We start from the raw sequence: 27,521 nt of genomic DNA, 5'->3' as shown, positions 1-27,521 counted from the left end.
ACCTGGGTCATTATTGGCATGAGAAAGGTTCTGATTAGTTTTAAAGCCGAGAAGCTTCTCTCTCCTAAGCGACTGCAAGAATTAATAACAGTCGAAAAGCAATTCTGAGGTTTCCATAGTGATCCACAAGCTTTTCCTGGTAAATAGTGTTGGTGAACTATGGGAGACGTTCCAGGTGGGTGAAGTTCGTCAGCCCTCGTGGGCCCCCTGGTGGCCACAAGCAGCCTCTGATTGTTTTCTTTGACCTTTCCAATATGGCGCCGGCGGAGGGACAGCGCGAAAACGGAAGCGGGTCTGCGCAGGCGCAGTGATGAACCGTGGTCCCTGTAAAGATGTCTGAGCAGGCGGGGAGGGAGCGGAGCGGAGGACCCGAAAGCAGTAGGCACAACCCGCAGCTGTCCACTTTTAGCCGCTTCAGGTAAGAATCAAGGGCTACGCCGGACCGGTCCGACCGCACTCGCACGCCGGGGAAGATCCAGTGCTCCCGCTGGGACGGGTTAACGAGGTGCGGAGTACAAGGGTTTGAGGTGTGGGGCAGAAACGTTGCGCGGGATCGCAGGGCTCCGGTAGGGGCGTGTCCGCCATCTTGTGTAAAAGTGGCGCCGGAGCAGCGGCTGCGTTCGTGAGCTCATGTCGCGCTGGCCGCGCCGAAAAGCCTTGTTGACCCAGTTTATTGACGGCTGTCAACCGGTCCACTGCATTGTGGTCCGGTTCAGCCCCACGGAGGACCTCTGCGGAGTCCGTGTGTCAGGATGTGGCGCCGGAGCAGCCGCAGCCTTTTGTTGCACCCCCCCCCACCCCCTCCCTGTTTGTTTCCAAAGCCTGCCGGGCGCATGCGCGTAACCGTGGCGCTCGTTTATGATCAAAGAGTTTTACGTGCCCGCGCGTACACTCCATGGAGCTGCTGTGGATCGATCTGAACCAATCAAAACAGCAGATTTTACCGCCACTCTGGTGGAGCGAGAGGTAGCACACACCTGCTCAGTTCGCCTGTCATTAGTTGATCAATTATTGCCAGATGTACATCATGACATCACATGTCAACACCAGGCACCATCCAGTGTGTCTGTGGTCTTCACCTGCTGGAGGACCCACCACTGTATTTTGTGTGTTGTGTTGTCTCACCTGTGTGATGTCACACCCTGCAGGTAGGTCCATGTCCTACTGACCAGCTTCAGAAATGTCCAATGACAGCCAGGGATCCGTGAAGGGGGAGGCTACCATGATGATGTCTCCTTCAAGCGCCGCCTCCTCTCAGGCTCCTCCCCTTTCTCCAACAACTGCTTCCAAAACACCGGAGCTCCCAGGTACACCTGTCTCTGTGTGTTCATGTCCTCTCTGTCTGGCTGTGTCTCACTTGTCTGTGTGTGTCCAGACGAGCTGGTCCAGGCTGGGTGGTCCAAGTGCTGGTCTCGGAGGGAGAACCGGCCCTATTATTTCAACAGGTTCACCAACCAGAGTCTGTGGGAGGTGCCAGTGCTTGGTCAGCACGATGTCATTGTGAGTCTTCATCAACAGTAAACAACAGAATGCTCTGTGATTGGTTGTTGATCTTTCTGAACTTCCTGTTCACAGTCTGATCCTCTGGGTCTGAATGCGGCTCCAGCAGAAGGTGGAGATGGTAACCTTGGTAATGGCCAGAGGAAGAGGCGAAGCTCGGAGGAGCAGGGGGTGGCGCCAAACAGCTTCAAACGGGCTAAGGTAAATGGTAGAAGTGTGCGATATATTGTACATGTTGTTTTGACGATGTGTAATTTTACACTATTCAGTATTTATTTACACTATCTTGAAAAGAAAAACGAAAAGTAAATAGAGATACATACATGGAGGTACATAGAAATATGCAGGTATCTCCCCTCTTAGTGGCGAGAGGTGGGTCGACCTCACTAGCCTGGAAATGGTTCGGTTCTGAACGGACTGATGTCGCTCAAAATAAAGTTATTTGCAAAATATGTCAAACTGCATATTTGCAAGTTGGTAGGGGCAGAGGGCCCAGCTGGTCACTGACCTGAGTCAACACCAGAGAGAAGGTGAGAGCTCCCCCATATCCCTGTCCCTGTGGTACCAACACCTGTGTCACACCTGTGTCACACCTGTATCACACCTGTGTCACACCTGCACAAGTACACCCAAGCTGAGTAAATCTGCACAAAGCACTCAGCAAACCATCCCTAAGTCATTCAGTAGACACGCGCAATATGAAAAATCATGTAACGTAAACATTGGCCAGATATTAGGATGGGAACGGAGTTCAACTGAATGAGCACGTTTAAGAGAATACAGACGAGCTGCTGTGCTGAAACTTTGTCCAACCATAGATCTGCTGGGAAGCTCGTGTAAAGAAATCACATTAGAAAGACTATCGTCAGGTTGTTATTGGGAAATTAAAAATGTTTAGGGTTTTTTTGGCCTATATCTCACCTCCAGTAAAGTTAACCCGCCTGGTGAAGTGGGTTCTGGGAAACCAAGTCCACTCAGCATGTGTGTTTTTTCAGGTGGAACCTTCCACACCCATCTCTCCCAGTACCCCTGGGGTCAAACCCTGGAGTGCTGCACCAGAAGACAAACAGGCCCCTCCTGCCACGCCCACAGCGCCAAGTCCCGCCCCCACCCCATACAGACCAGCAGTGTGAGTATAGGTCACCATTTATCAGCTTTCAGTAGGTCAGTGTTGATTGTCCAGGTGGTGGTGTTCTGCAGGGTCTACTGGGACCTCGATATCCAGACCAATGCTGTGATCAGGGAACACCCACCCACCAGCCACCTGCCTCCCCACCCAGAGATCGAGCTGCAGAGGGCGCAGCTGGTCACTAAACTGAGGCAACACTACCACGAGCTGTGCCACCAGAGAGAAGGTGAGCGCTCCCCCATATCCCTGCACCTGTGGTACCAACACCTGTATCACACCTGTATCACACCTGTCTGTGGCTCAGGCATCGACCCGCCTCGAGAGTCCTTCAACCGCTGGCTGCTGGAGAGGAAGGTGATAGACAAAGGTCACGACCCTTTGCTGCCCAGTGACTGTGAGCCAGTTATCTCCCCGTCCATGTTCAGAGAGGTGATGAACGACATCCCCATCAGGTAGGGCTGGGTATCACCAGGTACCTCGCGATACCTTACTATCACCATATAATACACCATACAGCAATTCTGTGATAATCCATATATTGCAAGAAATTTCATCCACGATACATCACGATATCTGTCACTGAAGAAATTCTGAATTTATTGACGGCACTGAATCCATTTCACAGGAATTATAAAACATTGTCAGTCAATTTCACATGAATGACAGCCAAGTAATACAAAGTGTGTACTGCACCGTGGCTCTTCTTAACACACATTGACCATAACTAGTCCAATATCCTTGTGTTGTGTTTAAGTTTTTATCGGAAGACTGATACAAAATCATGTCTGTAAAATCATTAAAAACAAAATGAAGGCAGAAAATACTCATTTCAATGCTCCTATTATTAACCTCTGTACACAAGGACGCATGTCAGTGTTGCTTAACAAGCAGAATGAACTTGTTCTGTGAAAACTGGAAAATGTTCTGGCACATAAAAAAATCAACATTTCAGTCAGTGTATTCTAATATAAACAACTGGGCGGTCTCTGAAAACCTTGGCACATATTTTACTTATACTTCCCACCTTTGTGTAAAGTTTAGTTTAAACCTGCACTGCAGACTGCACATACATTTCAGTGCTAATACTAATTTGTTCTTTGTAAACTTGAAAACCTGAAAACATTTAACTTGTGCTTAGTACTTGTGTAAAGTTTAACCTGAGCCTGTACTGCAGGTCAGCATGCTCAGAGGTGAGACCGCTCCTCTCAGAGCTGATTCTGTCCCCTGCGTTCCGCCGGTACACTGGTCCCTGGTCCCTGGTCCCTGGGACACACAGATGTCTTTGGGCCAGCTTGGCAAGGAGTGGGTAGGCGTGAGTCAGTGGTAGAGGTGGAGCATCGAGGTACTGCTTGACCTCTGTGTCAGCTCTGGAAGTAGCCGGCAGGTGACGGTGGGTGGTCTTGAAGGTCTGCCCAAGGAGATCAGCGGGTGCAGACTTCCTCTTCTTCTTTGGTGTGTGCATTGGTCTCAGGAGTCTGCTGCTCAGGTCTTCCCTCCTGGTCTCAGTAGGAGTAGGGCTCACTAGAGATTCATCTATGTCTGCATCTTCCTGGAAGAAACTGAACAGTGACATACTCTTTACATTACTATTTAAAAACATGATTTTAGGTCATACCAAGTCTAAAAACGGTTACTATGAATTTTACATGTTTATGCATCTCTTTTTAGTACTAATAATAACTTTGATTTATTTATTTATAGATTTTTATATCTGATTTATTTTTGTGCATGTATGGATTAGATAATGATTATATATGGCATCCAGCAGAGAAACTGAGAGAAGATGACCTACTACTGTTAAAATGAGTCCTAATACCTTCAGAGCAGCAGCCATTTCCCTCAGGTTGGTCTACGTGTCCTGAACATCTTGTAGATGGTCTACGTGTCCTGAACATCTTGTAGTTGGTCTACGTGTCCTGAACATCTTGTAGTTGGTCTACGTGTCCTGAACATCTTGTAGTTGGTCTACGTGTCCTGAACATCTTGTAGCAGTAGGAACTGCAGAGACTGAAACTTGGGGTCATGTCGCTTGGACAGGTCTGGGTGGATGGTGGTCTGGATCTCTCTGACAAAAGAGGAATCTTCATTAGTGCTGGTTGGGTCACTCAGTAGCTGGGCCTGGAGCCATGATGGTGCTGTTTGGGTCACTCAGTAGCTGGGCCTAGAGCGGAGCCATGATGGTGCTGGTTGGGTCACTCAGTAGCTGGGCCTGGAGCCATGATGGTGCTGGTTGGGTCACTCAGTAGCTGGGCCTGGAGCCATGATGGTGCTGATTGGGTCACTCAGTAGCTGGGCCTGGAGCCATGATGGTGCTGGTTGGGTCACTCAGTAGCTGGGCCTAGAGCGGAGCCATGATGGTGCTGGTTGGGTCACTCAGTAGCTGGGCCTAGAGCGGAACCATGATGGTGCTGGTTGGGTCACTCAGTAGCTGGGCCTGGAGCCATGATGGTGCTGGTTGGGTCACTCAGTAGCTGGGCCTGGAGCCATGATGGTGCTGGTTGGGTCACTCAGTAGCTGGGCCTGGAGCCATGATGGTGCTGGTTGGGTCACTCAGTAGCTGGGCCTAGAGCGGAACCATGATGGTGCTGGTTGGGTCACTCAGTAGCTGGGCCTGGAGCGGAGCCATGATGGTGCTGGTTGGGTCACTCAGTAGCTGGGCCTGGAGCCATGATGGTGCTGGTTGGGTCACTAAGTACCTGGGCCTGGAGCCATGATGGTGCTGGTTGGGTCACTCAGCAGCTGGGCCTGGAGCCATGATGGTGCTGGTTGGGTCACTCAGTAGCTGGGCCTGGAGCCATGATGGTGCTGGTTGGGTCACTCAGTAGCTGGGCCTGGAGCCATGATGGTGCTGGTTGGGTCACTCAGCAGCTGGGCCTAGAGCGGAGCCATGATGGTGCTGGTTGGGTCACTCAGTAGCTGGGCCTGGAGCCATGATGGTGCTGGTTGGGTCACTCAGTAGCTGGGCCTGGAGCCATGATGGTGCTGGTTGGGTCACTCAGTAGCTGGGCCTAGAGCGGAACTATGATGGTGCTGGTTGGGTCACTCAGTAGCTGGGCCTGGAGCGGAGCCATGATGAAGATGTTGGGCTCTTCTCCTCACACATGATATTTGTGGTCTCCAGCATTGGGGTTGGGTTTAGGGTTGGGGTTAGGTTTAGGGTTGGGTTAGGGTTGGGGTTAGGTTTGGGGTCAGGGTTGGGGTTGGGGTTAGGTTTGGGGTTAGGGTTGGGGTCAGGGTTGGGGTCGGGGTTGGGGTTGGGGTTAGGGTTGGGGTCAGGGTTGGGGTCAGGGTTGGGGTTAGGTTTGGGATTAGGGTTGGGGTCAGGGTTGGGGTTAGGGTTGGGGTTAGGGTCAGGGTTGGGGTTAGGTTTAGGGTTGGGGTTGGGGTCATGACCCTAACCCTGCTTGCTCAACCTCTTTGGTATTTGAGATGTCAGTCTCATCCAGGGTGCAGAGGTCAGTGGTACTCTCTCTTACCTTAATGAAAAAACACAGGACAGAACGGAACTTTTATTATAAATGTGAATTGAATGTACATTTACACTTTTCATAATTATATTATTATAAATTATAACCAATTTATATGTTTTTTGTAACCTATCAAATTCAGCTTGCCTATGCTTTAATGCAAGAACAGAGCATCTTAGAACTACAAGAAATAATGAGATAATACTGAAATTAGGAGCATATTTTAAGCTGTATCATTTATTCACGATCACAATCTTATTGAAATGTAGTCTAATCTATACGATGTACAAACTAAATGTATACACACATGGACTTGGCAATACTCGCAGCCCTGGGGGATGCAAAAGGAAGCTTTGCTTTAAACACGGTGTTGACTGTAGGCTGGCTTACAGAAACGTTAGCATTAGCATGGCTAAGCGTCTCCTCCGCCACAGAAAGCTCAGGATGATGGCGGACGAGGTGGCTATGCATGTTCGTTGTGTTGCCGGTGTGCTTCACCTTTGCCAGACAGTTCTTGCAGATTGTGAACTTTTTATCCTGCGTTGTTCCATTGTCAGTGAAGTAAAAGCTGAAGTGGGCTCCTACATTACATACTTTACATACTTTACATACTTTACATACTTTAGACCTGAAATTCGACGGTGCGTCTTTTACATGTTTTTCTCTGCTGTTTGCTAATCCTCCACCTGGAGCCATTTTCCCCTGTACTTCTTCTTTTTTGAATTTCCTTTCTAAGAGCGACTGCAGCACCCACACTCATGCGAAGCGCCATCATGTGGATGCTTGAAGTAGTGATTCTGTCAATCTAAACTTGCAGGTTTTTGTGAGAGAATCTGTTTAGAACGGCTCGCTGTTTATTGTTTGAATATCAATATTTGGCGTGAGCGTATCGATAATGTACGGCAAGACGAAATCTTGCGATATATCGTAGTATCGATATTTTGGCACACCACTACCATCGGGTACTTTCACTCTCCATGTTCATGGTGAATGAACCCAACATGAGTTCAGATCATCTCAGGTGTCGAGCTACCAGTGATGCCAGTAACGCGTTACTCTCATGTCACCACTTTTTTCAGTAATGAGTAATCTAACACGTTACTATTTCCAAACCCGTAATCAGATTAAAGTTACTTCTCCAAGTCACTGTGCCCTACTACTGTAGCGTCCAGCAGGACCAGTTTCTTCTCTGTAAAGCCTCGTTATTATTAAACAGAACCGGGCCGCTGCTTTGTTCTCCTCCAAATGGACACACACACACACACAGGCAGTATCCTCACCGTGCTCCGCAAGCTCACATGACCCGCCCCCTTCTCCGCTCTCAGCCAATCACAGGCCAACTCGCTCTAACGGTGCGTTCAGGTTGCACAAAAGAATCGGAACTGACAGACATAATCAATAAACTTGAACATTGTAAAAAGAACTCAACTGCAGAGATGTTCCACCATTCTTGTAATTTTCTTGAGTAAAAAGATATATTGGCAGGAAGCCCCGCCCCTTTTCAGCAGGCAGTGCAAATAAATGAATAGATGAATAATGCAACAACAGACAACAACTACATCACGGAGTTAATAAATACCAGCAATTATAAAAAATGTGATAATCAAAGCATGAGTCAGGTATAAATACAATAAAGAATAAAGGTTAAACTATAAACATGGTGCTGGAGGCAGGTATAAATACAATAAAGAATAAAGGTTAAACTATAAACATGGTGCTGGAGGCAGGTATAAATACAATAAAGAATAAAGGTTAAACTATAAACATGGTGCTGGAGGCAGGTATAAATACAATAAAGAATAAAGGTTAAACTATAAACATGGTGCAGGAGGCAGGTATAAATACAATAAAGAATAAAGGTTAAACTATAAACATGGTACCGGAGGCAGGTATAAATACAATAAAGAATAAAGGTTAAACTATAAACATGGTGCAGGTATAAATACAATAAAGAATAAAGGTTAAACTATAAACATGGTGCAGGAGGCAGGTATAAATACAATAAAGAATAAAGGTTAAACTATAAACATGGTGCAGGAGGCAGGTATAAATACAATAAAGAATAAAGGTTAAACTATAAACATGGTGCAGGTATAAATACAATAAAGAATAAAGGTTAAACTATAAACATGGTGCAGGTATAAATACAATAAAGAATAAAGGTTAAACTATAAACATGGTGCAGGAGGCGGGGAGCAACAGTTGTTTCCCTTCCATGTTGTCGGCAGCTGCTGAAAGCAACTAAAAAGTAACATGTAATCTAACTTAGTTACTTTAAAAAACAATCAATAAAGTAACTCGGTCACTTTTTAAAGGAGTAACTGGTAATCAGTAATGGATTACTTTTTCAAGGTAACTGGCAACACTGCGAACTACACACCCATCCTTCCATCCATCCTTCCATCACCCCACCCATCCTTCCATCCATCCTTCCATCCATCCTTCCATCACCCCACCCATCCATCCTTCCATCACCCCACCCATCCTTCCATCACCCCACCCATCCTTCCATCCATCCTTCCATCACCCCACCCATCCTTCCATCACCCCACCCATCCTTCCATCCATCCTTCCATCACCCCACCCATCCATCCTTCCACCCATCCTTCCACCCATCCTTCCATCCATCCTTCCATCACCCCACCCATCCTTCCATCCATCCAATATCCCAATTATCCTTCCACCCATGATCACACTCGTCCTTCCACCCATCATCCCATCTATCCATCCTTCCTTCCATCATCCCATCTATCCATCCTTCCTTCCATCATCCCATCTATTCATCCTTCCACCTGTCATCCCATCTATCCATCCTTCCTTCCATCATCCCATCTATTCATCCTTCCACCCATCATCCCATCTATCCATCCTTCCTTCCGTCATCCGATCTATTCATCCTTCCTTCCATCATCCCATCTATCCATCCTTCCTTCCATCATCCCATCTATTCATCCTTCCACCCATCATCCCATCTATTCATCCTTCCACCCATCATCCCATCTATCCATCCTTCCTTCCATCATCCGATCTATCCATCCTTCCTTCCATCATCCGATCTATCCATCCTTCCTTCCATCATCCCATCTATTCATCCTTCCACCCATCATCCCATCTATCCATCCTTCCTTCCGTCATCCCATCTATTCATCCTTCCTTCCATCATCCGATCTATTCATCCTTCCTTCCATCATCCCATCTATTCATCCTTCCTTCCATCATCCCATCTATTCATCCTTCCTTCCGTCATCCCATCTATCCATCCTTCCTTCCATCATCCGATCTATCCATCCTTCCTTCCATCATCCCATCTATTCATCCTTCCACCCATCATCCCATCTATCCATCCTTCCTTCCATCATCCCATCTATTCATCCTTCCACCCATCATCCCATCTATCCATCCTTCCTTCCATCATCCCATCTATTCATCCTTCCACCCATCATCCCATCTATTCATCCTTCCACCCATCATCCCATCTATTCATCCTTCCTTCCATCATCCCATCTATTCATCCTTCCACCCATCATCCCATCTATCCATCCTTCCTTCCATCATCCGATCTATCCATCCTTCCTTCCATCATCCCATCTATCCATCCTTCCTTCCATCATCCCATCTATTCATCCTTCCACCCATCATCCCATCTATCCATCCTTCCTTCCATCATCCCATCTATCCATCCTTCCTTCCATCATCCCATCCTTCCTTCCGTCATCCGATCTATTCATCCTTCCTTCCCATCCCATCCTTCCTTCCTTGAGGTCCAATAACATGCAGGATTGTTCTCACTGCTTTTCATTAGACATTTCTCCTTCACCTCATCATCAATACTAATTCTAGATGTTGGCTTACTGACGTGTGTGTGTGTGTGTGTGTGTGTGTGTGTGTGTGTGTGTGTGTGTGTGTGTGTGTGTGTGTGTGTGTGTGTGTGTGTGTGTGTGTGTGTGTGTGTGTGTGTGTGTGTGTGTGTGTGTGTGTGTGTGTGTGTGTGTGTGTGTGTGTGTGTGTGTGTGTGTGTGTGTGTGTGTGTGTGTGTGTGTGTGTGTGTGTGTGTGTGTGTGTGTGTGTGTGTGTCTGTCTCAGGCTGTCCCGTATCAAGTACAAAGAGGAAGCCAGGAAGCTGCTGTTTAAATATGCTGAAGCAGCCAAAAAGATGATTGACTCCAGGTACGTCAAATGGACTAATCGGAGTTCAGCAGGTGGAGGGCGAGCTGATGATAATGTTGGTCTGACCTTTGACCTATGCAGGAACGCCAGCCCAGAGAGTAGGAAGGTGGTGAAGTGGAATGCCGAGGATACCATGAGCTGGCTGCGCCGTGACCACTCGGCCAGCAAGGAGGACTACATGGTAACCTTTGACCTCAGTTCTCAAAATCCAGGTGGATGTGGAGCGGTGACGGTGTGAGTCAGTAGTACTGTGTGATTGCAGGACCGGCTGGAGCACCTGAGGCAGCAATGCGGTCCTCATGTTGCTGCTGTGGCCAAAGACTCGGTGGAGGGAATCTGCTCCAAGATCTACCAGCTGTCTGCCGAGTACAGCCGCCGCCTGCGCCACACACACCTGAGCCTGCTGCAGGACCCTCCCACAGGTATGCATATGCTGACACACAGGTATACATATGCCCCGCCCACAGGTATACATGTGCCCCGCCCTCAGGTATACATGTGCCCCGCCCAGAGGTATACATGTGCCCCACACAGAGGTATACATGTGCCCCGCCCAGAGGTATACATGTGCCCCACACAGAGGTATACATGTGCCCCGCCCAGAGGTATGCATGTGCCCCACACACAGGTATACATGTGCCCCGCCCAGAGGTATACATGTGCCCCACACAGAGGTATACATGTGCCCCGCCCAGAGGTATACATGTGCCCCACACACAGGTATACATGTGCCCCGCCCAGAGGTATACATGTGCCCCACACACAGGTATGCATGTGCCCCACACACAGGTATACATGTGCCCCGCCCTCAGGTATACATGTGCCCCGCCCACAGGTATACATGTGCCCCGCCCAGAGGTATACATGTGCCCCGCCCACAGGTATACATGTGCCCCGCCTATAGCTGGTCAAACACCTGAGTTCTTTGTGTGTTGCAGAGGTGTGTGCGTCATCGCCTCAGTCTCGGTTGGTCTACTGTTTTCCCGTCCGCCTGTCCATCACCTCGCCAGCGCTTCCCCGAGTGGAGCTGCACTTTGAAAATGACGTGGCCTGTTTACGCTTCAGAGGAGAGATGGTCAAAGTCAACAGAGGACACTTCAGCAAGCTGGTGGGTGCATACGCAAGAAACACTCATCATCCCCTTCATACCATCTTATTCCCAGCTGGCTTCTCCTTCAGGGTCTAGTACCCAAGTAGTTCTGCGGGACCTGCTGGGTCTGTTGGCTTCTCCTTCAGGGTCTAGTACCCAGGTAGTTCTGTGGGACCTGCTGGGTCTGTTGGCTTCTCCTTCAGGGTCTAGTACCCAGGTAGTTCTGTGGGACCTGCTGGGTCTGTTGGCTTCTCCTTCAGGGTCTAGTACCCAGGTAGTTCTGTGGGACCTGCTGGGTCTGTTGGCTTCTCCTTCAGGGTCTAGTACCCAGGTAGTTCTGTGGGACCTGCTGGGTCTGTTGGCTTCTCCTTCAGGGTCTAGTACCCAAGTAGTTCTGCGGGTCCTGCTGGGTCTGTTGGTTTCTCCTTCAGGGTCTAGTACCCAAGTAGTTCTGCGGGACCTGCTGGGTCTGTTGGCTTCTCCTTCAGGGTCTAGTACCCAGGTAGTTCTGCGGGTCCTGCTGGGTCGGTCTTGCACCCCCGCTTGAAGACCCTGGAACCCTCATTGTGAACCCTGGTGACCCTCTCCATCCTGCTGTAGTGTGACTGTGTAAAACCAGCGGTTAAAAGTGCGTGTCGAATAGCGTTAAATAATGATGTGAATGAATTGCAAATTAACTGCAGAACTGTATTTTCTGTAAATGTGTAACAACACTGAGCTCACACTCCAACAAACACACGTGATGTGGTAGAGTCGGTCGTCCAATAGCCGGAGGGTTGGAGGTTCGAAACCCACTCAATCCATGTCATGGTCATTATGTCCTTGGACAAGGCACTTTGCCCACGTTGCCTCGTATGACCGGGTCTGGATGGTGAATGAATGTTGGTGGTGGTCGGAGCAGCCACGCCTCTGTCACCAGTAGGGTGGTCACCATAGCAGAATCTCAGTAGTCCATACAATACCTGTGAATTTCCACGATTCGATACCACAATTTAAAAAAAACAACAGAACCCATGTACTTTTAAATTCAATAATTTATTGAAAACTGCTTCAAACTGTCAAGTATTTAACGCCACTGTGCTTCAACATCTTTCTGCACCGAATTTAAATTGCAGTACCAACTGCCAAAAGGTAAACTATACATTCAGAAAGAACTGCAGTGGCCTATAGTATCAGTATAAAAACAAAGCTACGCACACCCAGGGAGAGCATGCAGACTCCACCCAGGGAGAGCATGCGGACTCCACCCAGGGAGAGCATGCAGACTCCACCCAGGGAGAGCATGCGGACTCCACCCAGGGAGAGCATGCGGACTCCACCCAGGGAGAGCATGCGGACTCCACCCAGGGAGAACATGCAGACTCCACCCAGGGAGAGCATGCACTCCACCCAGGGAGAGCATGCAGACTCCACCCAGGGAGAGCATGCACTCTCCACCCAGGGAGAGCATGCAGACTCCACCCAGGGAGAGCATGCGGACTCCACCCAGGGAGAACATGCGGACTCCACGCAGGGAGAGCATGCGGACTCCACCCAGGGAGAGCATGCGGACTCCACCCAGGGAGAGCATGCGGACTCCACCCAGGGAGAGCATGCGGACTCCACCCAGGGAGAACATGCGGACTCCACCCAGGGAGAACATGCGGACTCCACCCAGGGAGAACATGCGGACTCCACCCAGGGAGAACATGCGGACTCCACCCAGGGAGAGCATGCGGACTCCACCCAGGGAGAACATGCGGACTCCACCCAGGGAGAGCATGCGGACTCCACCCAGGGAGAGCATGCGGACTCCACCCAGGGAGAACATGCGGACTCCACCCAGGGAGAACATGCGGACTCCACCCAGGGAGAGCATGCGGACTCCACCCAGGGAGAACATGCGGACTCCACCCAGGGAGAGCATGCGGACTCCACCCAGGGAGAACATGCGGACTCTACCCAGGGAGAGCATGCAGACTCTACCCAGGGAGAGCATGCAGACTCCACCCAGGGAGAGCATGCAGACTCCACCCAGGGAGAACATGCAGACTCCACCCAGGGAGAACATGCAGACTCCACCCAGGGAGACCCTGGGCCATATCTGGACCCACAACGTTCTGGCTGGGAGGTAGGAGCTAACCACTGTGCCACCGTCCTTTTCTTACTATGATAAGCAGACCCATACCGGGGGATGTGGCCCCGCAATTTAAAAAAAGAGAAAAAAGTTGTCTCTCTCACTGACTCGTTTCACTTCTTGGTGGAGGAGCACCAACGAGCCAATCAGAACCCGGACCCTGAGCTACATCATAGGGTAACGGCGAGCATTGAACAATCACAGTCATCTTAGGTTCTCCCTTTGATTCTTCCACCGGTACTGCAGCGCTGCCAAGAGTATTTAATACCAGGACACATCCAGCATGAGATGTGTGATGTGCTGCTTCAAAATGTTCTGAGTTCTATCCAGAACAACAGGCTGAAGATGTTCAGTAGAACATGGAGAACCCTAACATTGACCCTGACAGCTGGCAGGAGCTCCTGTGAGCTGCTTGGTCCTGACTCAAACAAAACATGCTCACCCTATCAAACTGAGGACCCGTCTACACAACGGATTCCAGTGTAGCCGCAAAACTTTCTTCACTTTGGGGGTCCGTTTACACAACACCAGTGTTCTGATCCAATGTGTCCGCAAAGTTTTTAATCCGGCTCCCAAAGTGGAAAGATTCTTTCATGGTGCAAATCCCTCCTGCAGAGACTGATGGAGGCTCCTGAGCCTGTTACTGCTCATCTCCTCCTCCTGCTCATCTCCTCCTCCTGCTCATCTCCTCCTCCTGCTCATCTCCTCCTCCTGCTCATCTCCCCCTCCTGCTCATCTCCCCCTCCTGCTCATCTCCCCCTCCCTCCTGCTCATCTCCCCCTCCCTCCTGCTCATCTCCCCCTCCTGCTCATCTCCCCCTCCCTCCTGCTCATCTCCTCCTCCTGCTCATCTCCTCCTCCTGCTCATCTCCTCCTCCTGCTCATCTCCCCCTCCTGCTCATCTCCCCCTCCTGCTCTTCTCCCCCTCCCTCCTGCTCATCTCCCCCTCCTGCTCATCTCCTCCTCCTGCTCATCTCCCCCTCCCTCCTGCTCATCTCCCCCTCCTGCTCATCTCCCCCTCCCTCCTGCTCATCTCCCCCTCCCTCCTGCTCATCTCCCCCTCCTGCTCATCTCCCCCTCCCTCCTGCTCATCTCCTCCTCCTGCTCATCTCCTCCTCCTGCTCATCTCCTCCTCCTGCTCATCTCCCCCTCCTGCTCATCTCCCCCTCCTGCTCTTCTCCCCCTCCCTCCTGCTCATCTCCCCCTCCTGCTCATCTCCTCCTCCTGCTCATCTCCCCCTCCTGCTCATCTCCCCCTCCTGCTCATCTCCTCCTCCTGCTCATCTCCTCCTCCTGCTCATCTCCCCCTCCCTCCTGCTCATCTCCCCCTCCTGCTCATCTCCCCCTCCTGCTCATCTCCCCCTCCTGCTCATCTCCTCCTCCTGCTCATCTCCCCCTCCTGCTCTTCTCCCCCTCCCTCCTGCTCTTCTCCCCCTCCCTCCTGCTCATCTCCCCCTCCCTCCTGCTCACCCAGTTGTAAACAAACATGGCGGCCCCGTAGCGGTACGACCCGTAGTGGTACGACCCGTAGCGGTACGACCCGTAGCGGTACGACCCGTAGTGGTACGACCCGCGGTCCATATTCTAGTTTTATGGTCCAGTTCAGTAGTTTAATAGTTGAGACTCTCCCTGATAGAATCCGGTTCCTCATCAGTCCACTAGGATGTCAGGTTCTCTCCATTCTCTTCACCTTTATAGTGTTTGGTTCTCTGCACACGTCTGTGTAGTTCCATTACAAAATCAAGCAGCAGCGCCCTCCAGTGGCCCGGCAGACTAACTACATTGTTGTCTCTGCTGCTGCAGTGGAAACACAGTCCTTTTTTTTTAGCAGATTAGGTGTTGCCACCTGAAACGTTGTGGTGGAAACAGGTCCTGAGGATCATATTCAGACCCGTCATATTTTTAAGTAATCATTCTGAAGCATCCTGCTGCGGACACAGAGTCTACATTTCTTTAGGAACTTCTCTTTCTGGGTCGGATTCTGGTTCCAGCTGGGAAGGTTTCTGGGTCAGATTCTGGTTCCAGCTGGTATGGTTTGGTAGGGTTTCTGGGTCGGATTCTGGTTCCAGCTGGTATGGTTTGGTAGGGTTTCTGGGTCGGATTCTGGTTCCAGCTGGTATGGTTTGGTAGGGTTTCTGGGTCGGATTCTGGTTCCAGCTGGTATGGTTTGGTAGGGTTTCTGGGTCGGATTCTGGTTCCAGCTGGTAGGGTTTCTGGGTCAGATTCTGCTTCCAGCTGGTATGGTTTCTGGGTCGGATTCTGGTTCCAGCTGGTAGGGTTTCTGGGTCGGATTCTGGTTCCAGCTGGTAGGGTTTCTGGGTCGGATTCTGGTTCCAGCTTGTAGCGTTTCTGGGTTGGATTCTGGTTCCAGCTGGTAGGATTTCTGGGTCGGATTCTGGTTCCAGCTGGTATGGTTTCTGGGTCGGATTCTGGTTCCAGCTGGTATGGTTTCTGGGTCGGATTCTGGTTCCAGCTGGTAGGATTTCTGGGTCAGATTCTGGTTCCAGCTGGTAGGGTTTCTGGGTCGGATTCTGGTTCCAGCTGGTATGGTTTCTGGGTCGGATTCTGGTTCCAGCTGGTAGGGTTTCTGGGTCGGATTCTGGTTCCAGCTGGTAGGGTTTCTGGGTCGGATTCTGGTTCCACCTGGTATGGTTTGGTAGGGTTTTGGGGCAATAAACTTTGAATACAACATTTATAGACGTAAGATACTGAGGTGAAATGTTTAGAAAAACTGTAGTATGACTTCTATAAAGCATGGCTTCTCAGTTATCAAACTAGTGACCACTAGGAGGTGCTTTAGTACACGGGGACCTGTTTTCTTCTCATGAGTATGAGGGAGTGTGTGGGTAATACTTGGATTGTGTGATAAGGCACTTTAACTTTTGCACATTGGGGATAGACGTAGTGTTTTTTGCATGCTGTGTTGTTTATTTTGTAATATGGTGTTTTCTCTTGTGTTTAGTTGCATATGTTGTGTACGATCATTAGGGCCACTGAAAAAAACAAAACTTCAGAGGTTAAAAAAAAATCTTCATGCATTTTGAGAATAAACAAGTCAAAGATCAATGTGATATTATTTTTTTTCATCATGCACTTTGAAAGAAAGTCTAAATAGCCATGGCATTGTCTGCTTCTCCAGAATGCATTGCAGGCTGTTTAATGAAGTGGTGAACCCTAACTCTAACCCTAACCCTGAAGTGGTGAACCCTAACTCTAACCCTAACCCTGAAGTGGTGAACCCTAACTCTAACCCTAACCCTGAAGTGGTGAACCCTAACTCTAACTCTAACCCTGAAGTGGTGAACCCTAACCCTAACTCTAACCCTGAAGTGGTGAACCCTAACTCTAACTCTAACTCTAACCCTGAAGTGGTGAACCCTAACTCTAACTCTAACCCTGAAGTGGTGAACCCTAACTCTAACTCTAACTCTAACCCTGAAGTGGTGAACCCTAACTCTAACTCTAACCCTGAAGTGGTGAACCCTAACTCTAACTCTAACTCTAACCCTGAAGTGGTGAACCCTAACTCTAACTCTAACTCTAACCCTGAAGTGGTGAACCCTAACTCTAACCCTAACCCTGAAGTGGTGAACCCTAACTCTAACTCTAACCCTGAAGTGGTGAACCCTAACTCTAACCCTGAAGTGGTGAACCCTAACTCTAACTCTAACTCTAACCCTGAAGTGGTGAACCCTAACTCTAACTCTAACTCTAACCCTGAAGTGGTGAACCCTAACTCTAACTCTAACCCTGAAGTGGTGAACCCTAACTCTAACTCTAACTCTAACTCTGAAGTGGTGAACCCTAACTCTAACTCTAACTCTAACCCTGAAGTGGTGAACCCTAACTCTAACTCTAACTCTGAAGTGGTGAACCCTAACTCTAACTCTAACCCTAACCCTGAAGTGGTGAACCCTAACTCTAACTCTAACCCTAACCCTGAAGTGGTGAACCCTAACTCTAACTCTAACTCTAACCCTGAAGTGGTGAACCCTAACTCTAACTCTAACCCTGAAGTGGTGAACCCTAACTCTAACTCTAACTCTGAAGTGGTGAACCCTAACCCTAACCCTCTAACTCTGAAGTGGTGAACCCTAACTCTAACTCTAACCCTAACCCTGAAGTGGTGAACCCTAACTCTAACTCTAACCCTAACCCAGAACAGGCTTCAGCTCATCACCACAGTGCACTTTACACCACTATTGGCACTTTGAAGAGACAGAGCAGCCTGCTGCTCTCTACACTGACTTCTTATGGAGAACCAGGGACATAGGCACCGGACCCGGGAGAAACCAGGGACATAGGGACCGGACCCGGGTGAAACCAGGGACATAGGCACCGGACCCGGGTGAAACCAGGGACATAGGCACCGGACCCGGGTGAAACCAGGGACATAGGCACCGGACCCGGGTGAAACCAGGGACATAGGGACCGGACCCGGGTGAAACCAGGGACATAGGGACCGGACCCGGGTGAAACCAGGGACATAGGCACCGGACCCGGTGAACTCCGTTGTGAAATGTGATGATGCCTATATAGTAGGAGTGATGGGATTTAATGGATTATTTCGGCATCCATTGGTAAATAATCAGGGATGGACCAGATGACAGCGACTTTCCCAGTTTGTATTTGTTTTGTTTATTTTTCCAAAAACTTCAACCTTTTTCTCGGCGTGCGTGAGGATTCTTTTTTTTTACCTCAGTTTTTTATTTATTTTTTAGTTCTTCAGTGGCCCTAATACTCTTCTGTACATATATATTGTAAGGTTGTATGTTTTCCAGTGTGTGTTATGTTCACATGCATTGTAGTACTTACAGAATGTATGTACTGTGTTTGGGAGGTTTTACTTCACAGGACTGCAGAGCTGAATCTGGCATATTGCAGCACTGGTTGTTCATTAATATACTCTGAAAGGAAATGTTGGATAATACTGGGATCCTTACTGTTGAATGTACTAGTGCAGAAGACACTGCACATTGTGCTGGTACTTCCATTATGTGGCACCATCAACATTTGATAATAAGGAATTAATGTTAAATGTAGTTGAACATGTTTTAATCCAAACTACTTCATTGTACATTAATGTTGACTGAAACCAGCAAACAGCAGGTTGAGTTCTAAACGGGTGAAATGTTCCTTAACAGCTAAAAACTAAGTCACTTTCAGAAATGCAACGTATGAAGAGACGTCTTGTTAGAATTAATATTGGGTCCAATGGGAGTGAATGTGAACGCAAACAGACTTTAGTTCAGAAGGCATCAGCACCTTCAGTCTGCTCCACCCGTTCCCACATCCGGGCTGCCTGACTGTGCTGCTCTGCTGACGGTGTTCAGTTAGAACAATAACACGCCACCTCTGGTAAACTGGGGTCAATAGTCTTTAGGGCAGTTCCATTGTGAAGCGAGTGGAGTAGGAGCTGCTGTGAAGGGGGCTCCAGACGCAGTACAGACGCAGTACAGACGCAGTACAGACGCAGTACAGACGCAGTAGCCTCACCTGTCCTCCTCCTTCCAGGAGCTGCTCTACCGGTACAGCTGTATAGACGACCCTCGCTTCGAGAAGTTCCTCTCCAGAGTCTGGTGCGTCCTCAAGAGATACCAGGTCAGCTGACTGCTCTTCTTTGGCCCCTGATGTTGCCATGGCGACGTGGTGACAATGCTAATGAGATGTGTGCGTCTGTCTCTAGGTGATGTTTGGCAGCGGTGCTAATGAGGGGACAGGCCTGCAGGGGGCGCTGCCGGTTGCTGTGTTTGAGGCGTTGAACCGACAGTTTGGAGTTTCCTTTGAGTGTTTCGCCTCCCCACTCAACTGCTACTTCAAACAGTTCTGCTCTGCCTTCCCAGACACAGACGGCTTCTTCGGCTCCAGAGGGTGAGATGTACACCTGAACACACCTCACCCGAGTCACACCTAGTCACACCTGAACACACCTCACCCGAGTCACACCTAGTCACACCTGAACACACCTCACCCGAGTCACACCTAGTCACACCTGAACACACCTAGTCACACCTGAACACACCTCACCTGAGTCACACCTAGTCACACCTGAACACACCTCACCTGAGTCACACCTAGTCACACCTGAACACACCACACCTGAACACACCTCACCCGAGTCACACCTAGTCACACCTGAACACACCTCACCCGAGTCACACCTAGTCACACCTGAACACACCTCACCTGAGTCACACCTAGTCACACCTGAACACACCTAGTCACACCTGAACACACCTCACCTGAGTCACACCTAGTCACACCTGAACACACCTCACCCGAGTCACACCTAGTCACACCTGAACACACCTCACCCGAGTCACACCTAGTCACACCTGAACACACCTCACCCGAGTCACACCTAGTCACACCTGAACACACCTAGTCACACCTGAACACACCTCACCTGAGTCACACCTAGTCACACCTGAACACACCTCACCTGAGTCACACCTAGTCACACCTGAACACACCACACCTGAACACACCTCACCCGAGTCACACCTGAGTCACACCTGAACACACCTCACCCGAGTCACACCTAGTCACACCTGAACACACCTCACCTGAGTCACACCTAGTCACACCTGAACACACCTAGTCACACCTGAACACACCTCACCTGAGTCACACCTAGTCACACCTGAACACACCACACCTGAGTCACACCTAGTCACACCTGAACACACCACACCTGAGTCACACCTAGTCACACCTGAACACACCACACCTGAGTCACAACTAGTCACACCTGAACACACCACACCTGAACACACCTCACCCGAGTCACACCTAGTCACACCTGAACACACCTCACCCGAGTCACACCTAGTCACACCTGAACACACCTCACCTGAGTCACACCTAGTCACACCTGAACACACCACACCTGAACACACCTCACCCGAGTCACACCTGAACACACCTCACCTGAACACACCTGAACACACCTCACCCGAGTCACACCTGAACACACCTCACCTGAGTCACACCTGAGTCACACCTGAACACACCTCACCTGAGTCACACCTGAACACACCTCACCCGAGTCACACCTAGTCACACCTGAACACACCTCACCCGAGTCACACCTGAACACACCTCACCCGAGTCACACCTGAACACACACCTTACCCGAGTCACACCTGAACACACACCTCACCCGAGTCACACCTGAACACACCTCACCCGAGTCACACCTGAGTCACACCTGAACTCGCCTCACCCGAGTCGCGCCTGAACTCGCCTCACCCGAGTCGCGCCTGAACTCGCCTCACCCGAGTCGCGCCTGAACTCGCCTCACCCGAGTCGCGCCTGAACACACCTCACCCGAGTCGCGCCTGAACACACCTCATCCAAGTCGCACCTAAGCACACTACCCGGGTCGCACCTGAACACGCCTCACCCGAGTCGCGCCTGAACACGCCTCATCCGAGTTGCACTTAAGCACAATACCCAAGTTGCACCTGAACACGCCTCACCCGAGTCGCGTCTTAACACACCTCATCCGAGTCGCACCTAAGCACACTACCCGAGTCGCACCAGAACACACCTCACCCGAGTCACACCTGAACACACCTCACCCGAGTCGCATCTGAACACGCCTCACCCGAGTCGCGCCTGAACACGTCTCACCCGAGTCGCGCCTGAACACGCCTCACCCAAGTCGCGCCTGAACACGTCTCACCCAAGTCGCGCCTGAACACGTCTCACCCGAGTCGCGCCTGAACACGCCTCACCCGAGTCGCATCTGAACACGCCTCACCCGAGTCGCGCCTGAACACGCCTCACCCAAGTCACGCCTGAACACGTCTCACCCGAGTCGCGCCTGAACACGTCTCACCCGAGTCGCACCTAAGCACACTACCCGAGTCGCAACTGAACACGCCTCACCCGAGTCACACCTGAACACGCCTCACCCGAGTCACACCTGAACACGCCTCACCCGCATCACCCGAGTCACACCTGAACACGCCTCACCCGCATCACCCGAGCCGCAGCCGAGTCACACCTGGACATGCCTCACATAAGTGTCACGATACATCACTCATCTTTTAGCTCACTCACTCACTCACTCTCACACACACACACACACACACACACACACACACACACACACACACACACACACACACACACACACACACACACACACACACACACACACACACACACACACACACAGTACTAGACCACACCTGAGGGTTGCTGTGGGTTTGCAGGCCGTTCCTGTCCTTCTCCCCGGTCAGCGGCTCATTTGAAGCCAACCCCCCGTTCTGCGAGGAGCTGATGGATGCCATGGTGACGCACTTTGAGGTCAGTACTCCACTAAGCGTCTGGCTCGTCCCGGGCTGCAGACTCACTCTGGACTCTCTGTGTCAGGACCTGTTGGACCGGTCCTCAGAGCCTCTGTCCTTCATCGTCTTCGTCCCCGAGTGGCGTGACCCGGTGACCCCGGCCCTGACTCGCATGGAGGGCAGTCGGTTCCTCCGCCACCAGCTGAGCGTCTCAGCGTATGAGCACGAGTACCGCTCCGGCAGTCAGCACCTCTGCAAGAGGTACGATTACTACGCTGCGCTCTGCTGTACCACACTGTACTGAATGGTACCACACTGTACTGAATGGTACCACACTGTACTGAATGATACCACACTGTACTGAATGGTACCACACTGTACTGAATGATACCACACTGTACTGAATAATACCACACTGTACTGAATGGTACCACACTGTACTGAATGGTATCACACTGTACTGAATGGTACCACACTGTACTGAATGATACCACACTGTACTGAATGGTACCACACTGTACTGAATGATACCACACTGTACTGAATAATACCACACTGTACTGAATGGTACCACACTGTACTGAATGGTACCACACTGTACTGAATGATATCACACTGTACTGAATAATACCACACTGTACTGAATGATACCACACTGTACTGTACTGAAGGGTATCACACTGTACTGAATAATACCACACTGTACTGAATGGTACCACACTGTACTGAATGATACCACACTGTACTGAATAATACCACACTGTACTGAATGGTACCACACTGTACTGAATGGTACCACACTGTACTGAATGATATCACACTGTACTGAATAATACCACACTGTACTGAATGATACCACACTGTACTGTACTGAAGGGTATCACACTGTACTGAATAATACCACACTGTACTGAATAATACCACACTGTACTGAATGGTACCACACTGTACTGAATGATACCACACTGTACTGAATGGTACCACACTGTACTGAGTGGTACCACACTGTACTGAATGATACCACACTGTACTGAATGGTACCACACTGTACTGAGTGGTACCACACTGTACTGAATGGTACCACACTGTACTGAATGGTACCACACTGTACTGAATGGTACCACACTGTACTGAATGGTACCACACTGTACTGAATGGTATCACACTGTACTGAATGGTACCACACTGTACTGAATGATACCACACTGTACTGAGTGGTACCACACTGTACTGAATGGTACCACACTGTACTGAATGGTACCACACTGTACTGAATGGTACCACACTGTACTGAGTGGTACCACACTGTACTGAATGGTACCACACTGTACTGAATGGTACCACACTGTACTGAATGGTATCACACTGTACTGAATGGTACCACACTGTACTGAATGGTACCACACTGTACTGAATGGTATCACACTGTACTGAATAATACCACACTGTACTGAATGGTACCACACTGTACTGAATGATATCACACTGTACTGAATGATACCACACTGTACTGTACTGAAGGGTATCACACTGTACTGAATAATACCACACTGTACTGAATGGTACCACACTGTACTGAATGATACCACACTGTACTGAATAATACCACACTGTACTGAATGATACCACACTGTACTGTAGTAGTTTGTCTACTTTCAGCTATCCCTGTGTTTCAGGGAGGACATGTACTATCGGGCGGTTCATGGTACTGCAGTACTTTTCCTGCAGAATGACGCCGGCTTTGCGAAGTGGTCTCCAACGGCAGAGCGTCTGTCTGAGCTAACGGCGGCGTATCGGCCATCTTTATCACGATCCTCGTCTCTGTCCTCACCTGGCCCCGCCCACATCATTCCCGGAGACAGAGACTCTGCCCCCAAGCCCTCCGACAGGATGTCCAGCGATGTGACGTCTCCTGGTGGCCATGACAACAACAATAACAATGGCGGTGGGAGCAGTAGTAGCAGTCCTCGAGAAAAGGTTGCCACCATGTAGGAAAGGGCGGAGCTTGTTGTGGCTCCGCCTTCACCTGTGAAATGGGTGCTTCATTTGTCTGTATTTCTCTTTTGATTTGTCCCTCACCAGCACCTGTAGCACATCCTTACTTCAGACCCACAATGCTTTTCTGCCACCAGAGGCAAGACCTCAGTGAACTCTGCCATTGGCTGTTATGATGCTCCTCCTTTTAGTTCTGCTGCCATCGGCTCCTGTGATTGGTTGGAGCATATGGTGGCTTTGCATCGCCAACGAGAACCACGATCCCCAGTAGAAACTGTCCTTCACCTGTGACCCTGTCACGTATGACCCGGGATACTGGACAGATTCTGATTGGTCTCCGCAGCAATGGGGTTCTGTGATTGGTTGACAAGGCAGCTATTGTTTCTATTAGACTTCTCCTGCTTGTGGCCCCGCCTCCTGTGGACAGGTGAGCCAACGTGTGCGACCTGTGGTCGTGGAAGATGGGGGGGGGGAGCAGGCTCCTGATTGGTCCTTCAAAGGGGTGGGCTGCAATTGGTCTCAGCGGCTGTCTCTTTATGGTTCTCGTCTCAGAACAAACGTTTTTCTAATTGTTTTTTTGTGCATTATGATTATTTCTCTTTTCTTTTCCTTATATTTTTGTAAATGTAAAATATTTAGATAAAAGTATTTATCGTTTTGAGAAAGTTCCCCTGTTGGTTTGTTTGAATCGAGAACGTCAACGTTTGGACCAGCTGTGGCTTCTCCCACTTTGTAAGCGGACATCTTGCAGCTGATTGGCTGCCGGCTGTCCTGTCAGGTGACATCAGCATGTAGATAATGTACAGTCTGTCTGTGTTGCTATTTTTTCTGTTTGGTTTAATTTAACATTTTCAAAGATGTTTTAACTGAACCAAAGTGTCATTACCAAGAAATGTATCTGTAACACATTCAGCTCAGCTGGCTCCTCCCACCTCTCACACCTGTACTGACCCTGTATCGTCCCTGACTCTGTACTGGCCCTGTATCGTCCCTGACTCTGTACTGGCCCTGTATCGTCCCTGACTCTCTATCTGACCCTGTATCGTCCCTGACTCTGTATCTGACCCTGTATCGTCCCTGACTCTCTATCTGACCCTGTATCGTCCCTGACTCTGTATCTGACCCTGTATCGTCCCTGACTCTATCTGACCCTGTATCGTCCCTGACTCTCTATCTGACCCTGTATCGTCCCTGACTCTCTATCTGACCCTGTATCGTCCCTGACTCTATCTGACCCTGTATCGTCCCTGACTCTCTATCTGACCCTGTATCGTCCCTGACTCTCTATCTGACCCTGTATCGTCCCTGACTCTCTATCTGACCCTGTATCGTCCCTGACTCTGTACTGGCCCTGTATCGTCCCTGACTCTGTATCTGACCCTGTATCGTCCCTGACTCTATCTGACCCTGTATCGTCCCTGACTCTCTATCTGACCCTGTATCGTCCCTGACTCTATCTGACCCTGTATCGTCCCTGACTCTCTATCTGACCCCGTATCGTCCCTGACTCTGTATTGTCTCTGACCCCGTATCGTCCCTGACTCTGTATTGTCTCTGACCCTGTATCGTCCCTGACTCTCTATCTGACCCTGTATCGTACCTGACTCTGTACTGACCCTGTATCGTCCCTGACTCTGTATTGTCTCTGACCCTGTATCGTCCCTGACTCTCTATCTGACCCCGTATCGTCCCTGACTCTATCTGACCCCGTATCGTCCCTGACTCTCTATCTGACCCCGTATCGTCCCTGACTCTCTATCTGACCCCGTATCGTCCCTGACTCTATTGTCTCTGACCCCGTATCGTCCCTGACTCTGTATTGTCTCTGACCCCGTATCGTCCCTGACTCTGTATTGTCTCTGACCCCGTATCGTCCCTGACTCTGTATTGTCTCTGACCCCATATTGTCCCTGACTCTGTATTGTCTCTGACCCTGTATCGTCCCTGACTCTCTATCTGACCCCGTATCGTCCCTGACTCTCTATCTGACCCCGTATCGTCCCTGACTCTATTGTCTCTGACCCCGTATCGTCCCTGACTCTGTATTGTCTCTGACCCCGTATTGTCCCTGACTCTGTATTGTCTCTGACCCTGTATCGTCCCTGACTCTCTATCTGACCCTGTATCGTACCTGACTCTGTACTGACCCTGTATCGTCCCTGACTCTGTACTGACCCTGTTGTCTCTGACCCCGTTCTGTCCCTGACCCTGTTCCGTCACTGACCCTGTTCCGTCTCTGACCCCGTATCGTCCCTGACTCTGTACTGACCCTGACTCTGTACTGACCCTGTATCTGACCCTGAATCTGTTCCTGACCCTGTTCCGTCACTGACCCCGTTCTGTCCCTCACCCTGTTCCGTCACTGACCCTGTATTGTCTCTGACGCCGTTCCGTCCCTGTGCCCTGTACTATGTTGTCTCTGGAGCAAACACATGGACGATGAGGTGGTGTGGTACCTGTCTGTGCTGCTACAGACATCTGTCAGTTCAAAACAAATGTGTTGTCATGGAAACATTGTGGCGCCACCCTGTTTGATAATGCTGGCTCCGCCCAGCTCCTCTAACCTTCATGGGGGGGGGGGGGCTCCTCTGAGCTGGAAAGTGTACATACAGTGTGTCCCTGGTCCTGCAGACAAACTGCAGCTTCTCTTCAGTAAAATATTTCCTCCCTCACAGAGTCCTGCTTCACTGAGCTCCGCCCAGCTGACATCAGTCACATGACCTGCTTTGTTTTAACTGGACTTTACAGGAGCAGTGGGGACCACTCTCACTCAGCCCAGTCTGAACCATGAGCAGAGACCTGTGTCCTCCAACCTGTCCTACAAGAAAGACATTTACCAACTCATGACCTCATAAAGGGAAAGTCTCCAGTGTATAGAACCACACACACACACACACACACCAACCACAGGAAGGTATTCCTGGGTTAAGTTCAAATTCCTCCTTCACAGACACACAGACAGACAGACAGACACACAGACAGACAGATCTTCAGTCTGACACCATTTCCTAGAAGGTGAATTTACCTCAGGGCTCGTCTAATAAGGCCCTCCTGTCTCCTATATATGGACTTTACCTTAACCCCTGGATGACATCACAGGGGTAGTGAAAGGTGTTAGGAGGCTTCCTAAAGGAGTTAAGGAAAGGTGTTAGGAGACTTCCTAAAGGAGTTAGTAAAGGTGTTAGGAGGCTTCCTAAAGGCGTTAAGGAAAGGTGTTAGGAGACTTCCTAAAGGAGTTAGGAAAGGTGTTAGGAGGCTTCCTAAAGGAGTTAGTGAAAGGTGTTAGGATGCTTCCTAAAGGAGTTAGTAAAGGTGTTAGGAGGCTTCCTAAAGGAGTTAAGGAAAGGTGTTAGGAGGCTTCCTAAAGGAGGTAGTAAAAGGTGTTAGGATGCTTCCTAAAGGAGGTAGTAAAAGGTGTTAGGATGCTTCCTAAAGGAGGTAGTAAAAGGTGTTAGGAGGCTTCCTAAAGGAGGTAGTAAAAGGTGTTAGGAGGCTTCCTAAAGGAGTTAGGAAAGGTGTTAGGAGGCTTCCTAAAGGAGTTAGTGAAAGGTGTTAGGAGGCTTCCAAAAGGAGTTAGGAAAGGTGTTAGGAGACTTCCTAAAGGAGTTAGTGAAAGGTGTTAGGATGCTTCCTAAAGGAGTAAGGAAAGATGTTAGGAGGCTTCCTAAAGGAGGTAAGGAAAGGTATTAGGAGGCTTCCTAAAGGAGTAAGGAAAGATGTTAAGAGGCTTCCTAAAGGAGGTAAGGAAAGGTGTTAGGATGC

The 27,521-nt window shown here is 49.8% G+C and overlaps 1 protein-coding gene across 1 annotated transcript; it reads left to right on the top strand.

Moving 5' to 3' along the window:
• Positions 1-319: 319 nt before the first annotated feature.
• pcif1 (phosphorylated CTD interacting factor 1) lies at positions 320-26,434 on the top strand. Its single transcript, XM_080493765.1, has 16 exons — positions 320-418; positions 1,149-1,307; positions 1,376-1,500; positions 1,576-1,701; positions 2,496-2,629; positions 2,701-2,855; positions 2,934-3,081; positions 10,180-10,263; positions 10,345-10,444; positions 10,526-10,685; positions 11,202-11,371; positions 18,982-19,068; positions 19,154-19,338; positions 21,690-21,783; positions 21,850-22,025; positions 23,441-26,434. Exons 2-16 carry the CDS (start codon positions 1,181-1,183, stop codon positions 23,754-23,756), a joined length of 2,187 nt encoding a protein of 728 aa, XP_080349891.1. The 5' UTR covers positions 320-418; positions 1,149-1,180; the 3' UTR covers positions 23,757-26,434.
• Positions 26,435-27,521: the final 1,087 nt, after the last annotated feature.

This window comes from Lipophrys pholis (assembly GCF_963383615.2).
Source record: "Lipophrys pholis genome assembly, contig: SCAFFOLD_51, whole genome shotgun sequence".
In the NCBI taxonomy this organism is placed as follows: Eukaryota; Metazoa; Chordata; class Actinopteri; order Blenniiformes; family Blenniidae; genus Lipophrys; species Lipophrys pholis.
The sequence above is the reverse complement of the archived record's forward strand: the minus strand, read 5'-3'. Positions and strand labels throughout refer to the sequence as shown.

Bases quoted from the DNA above. Each gene is read 5' to 3' on its own strand.
- pcif1 (XM_080493765.1), top strand. From the start codon at position 1,181: ATGTCCAATGACAGCCAGGGATCCGTGAAGGGGGAGGCTACCATGATG. The intron at 1,308-1,375 runs GTACACCTGTCT...GTGTGTGTCCAG, and splicing joins CAAAACACCGGAGCTCCCAG to ACGAGCTGGTCCAGGCTGGG. The intron at 1,501-1,575 runs GTGAGTCTTCAT...TCCTGTTCACAG, and splicing joins TTGGTCAGCACGATGTCATT to TCTGATCCTCTGGGTCTGAA.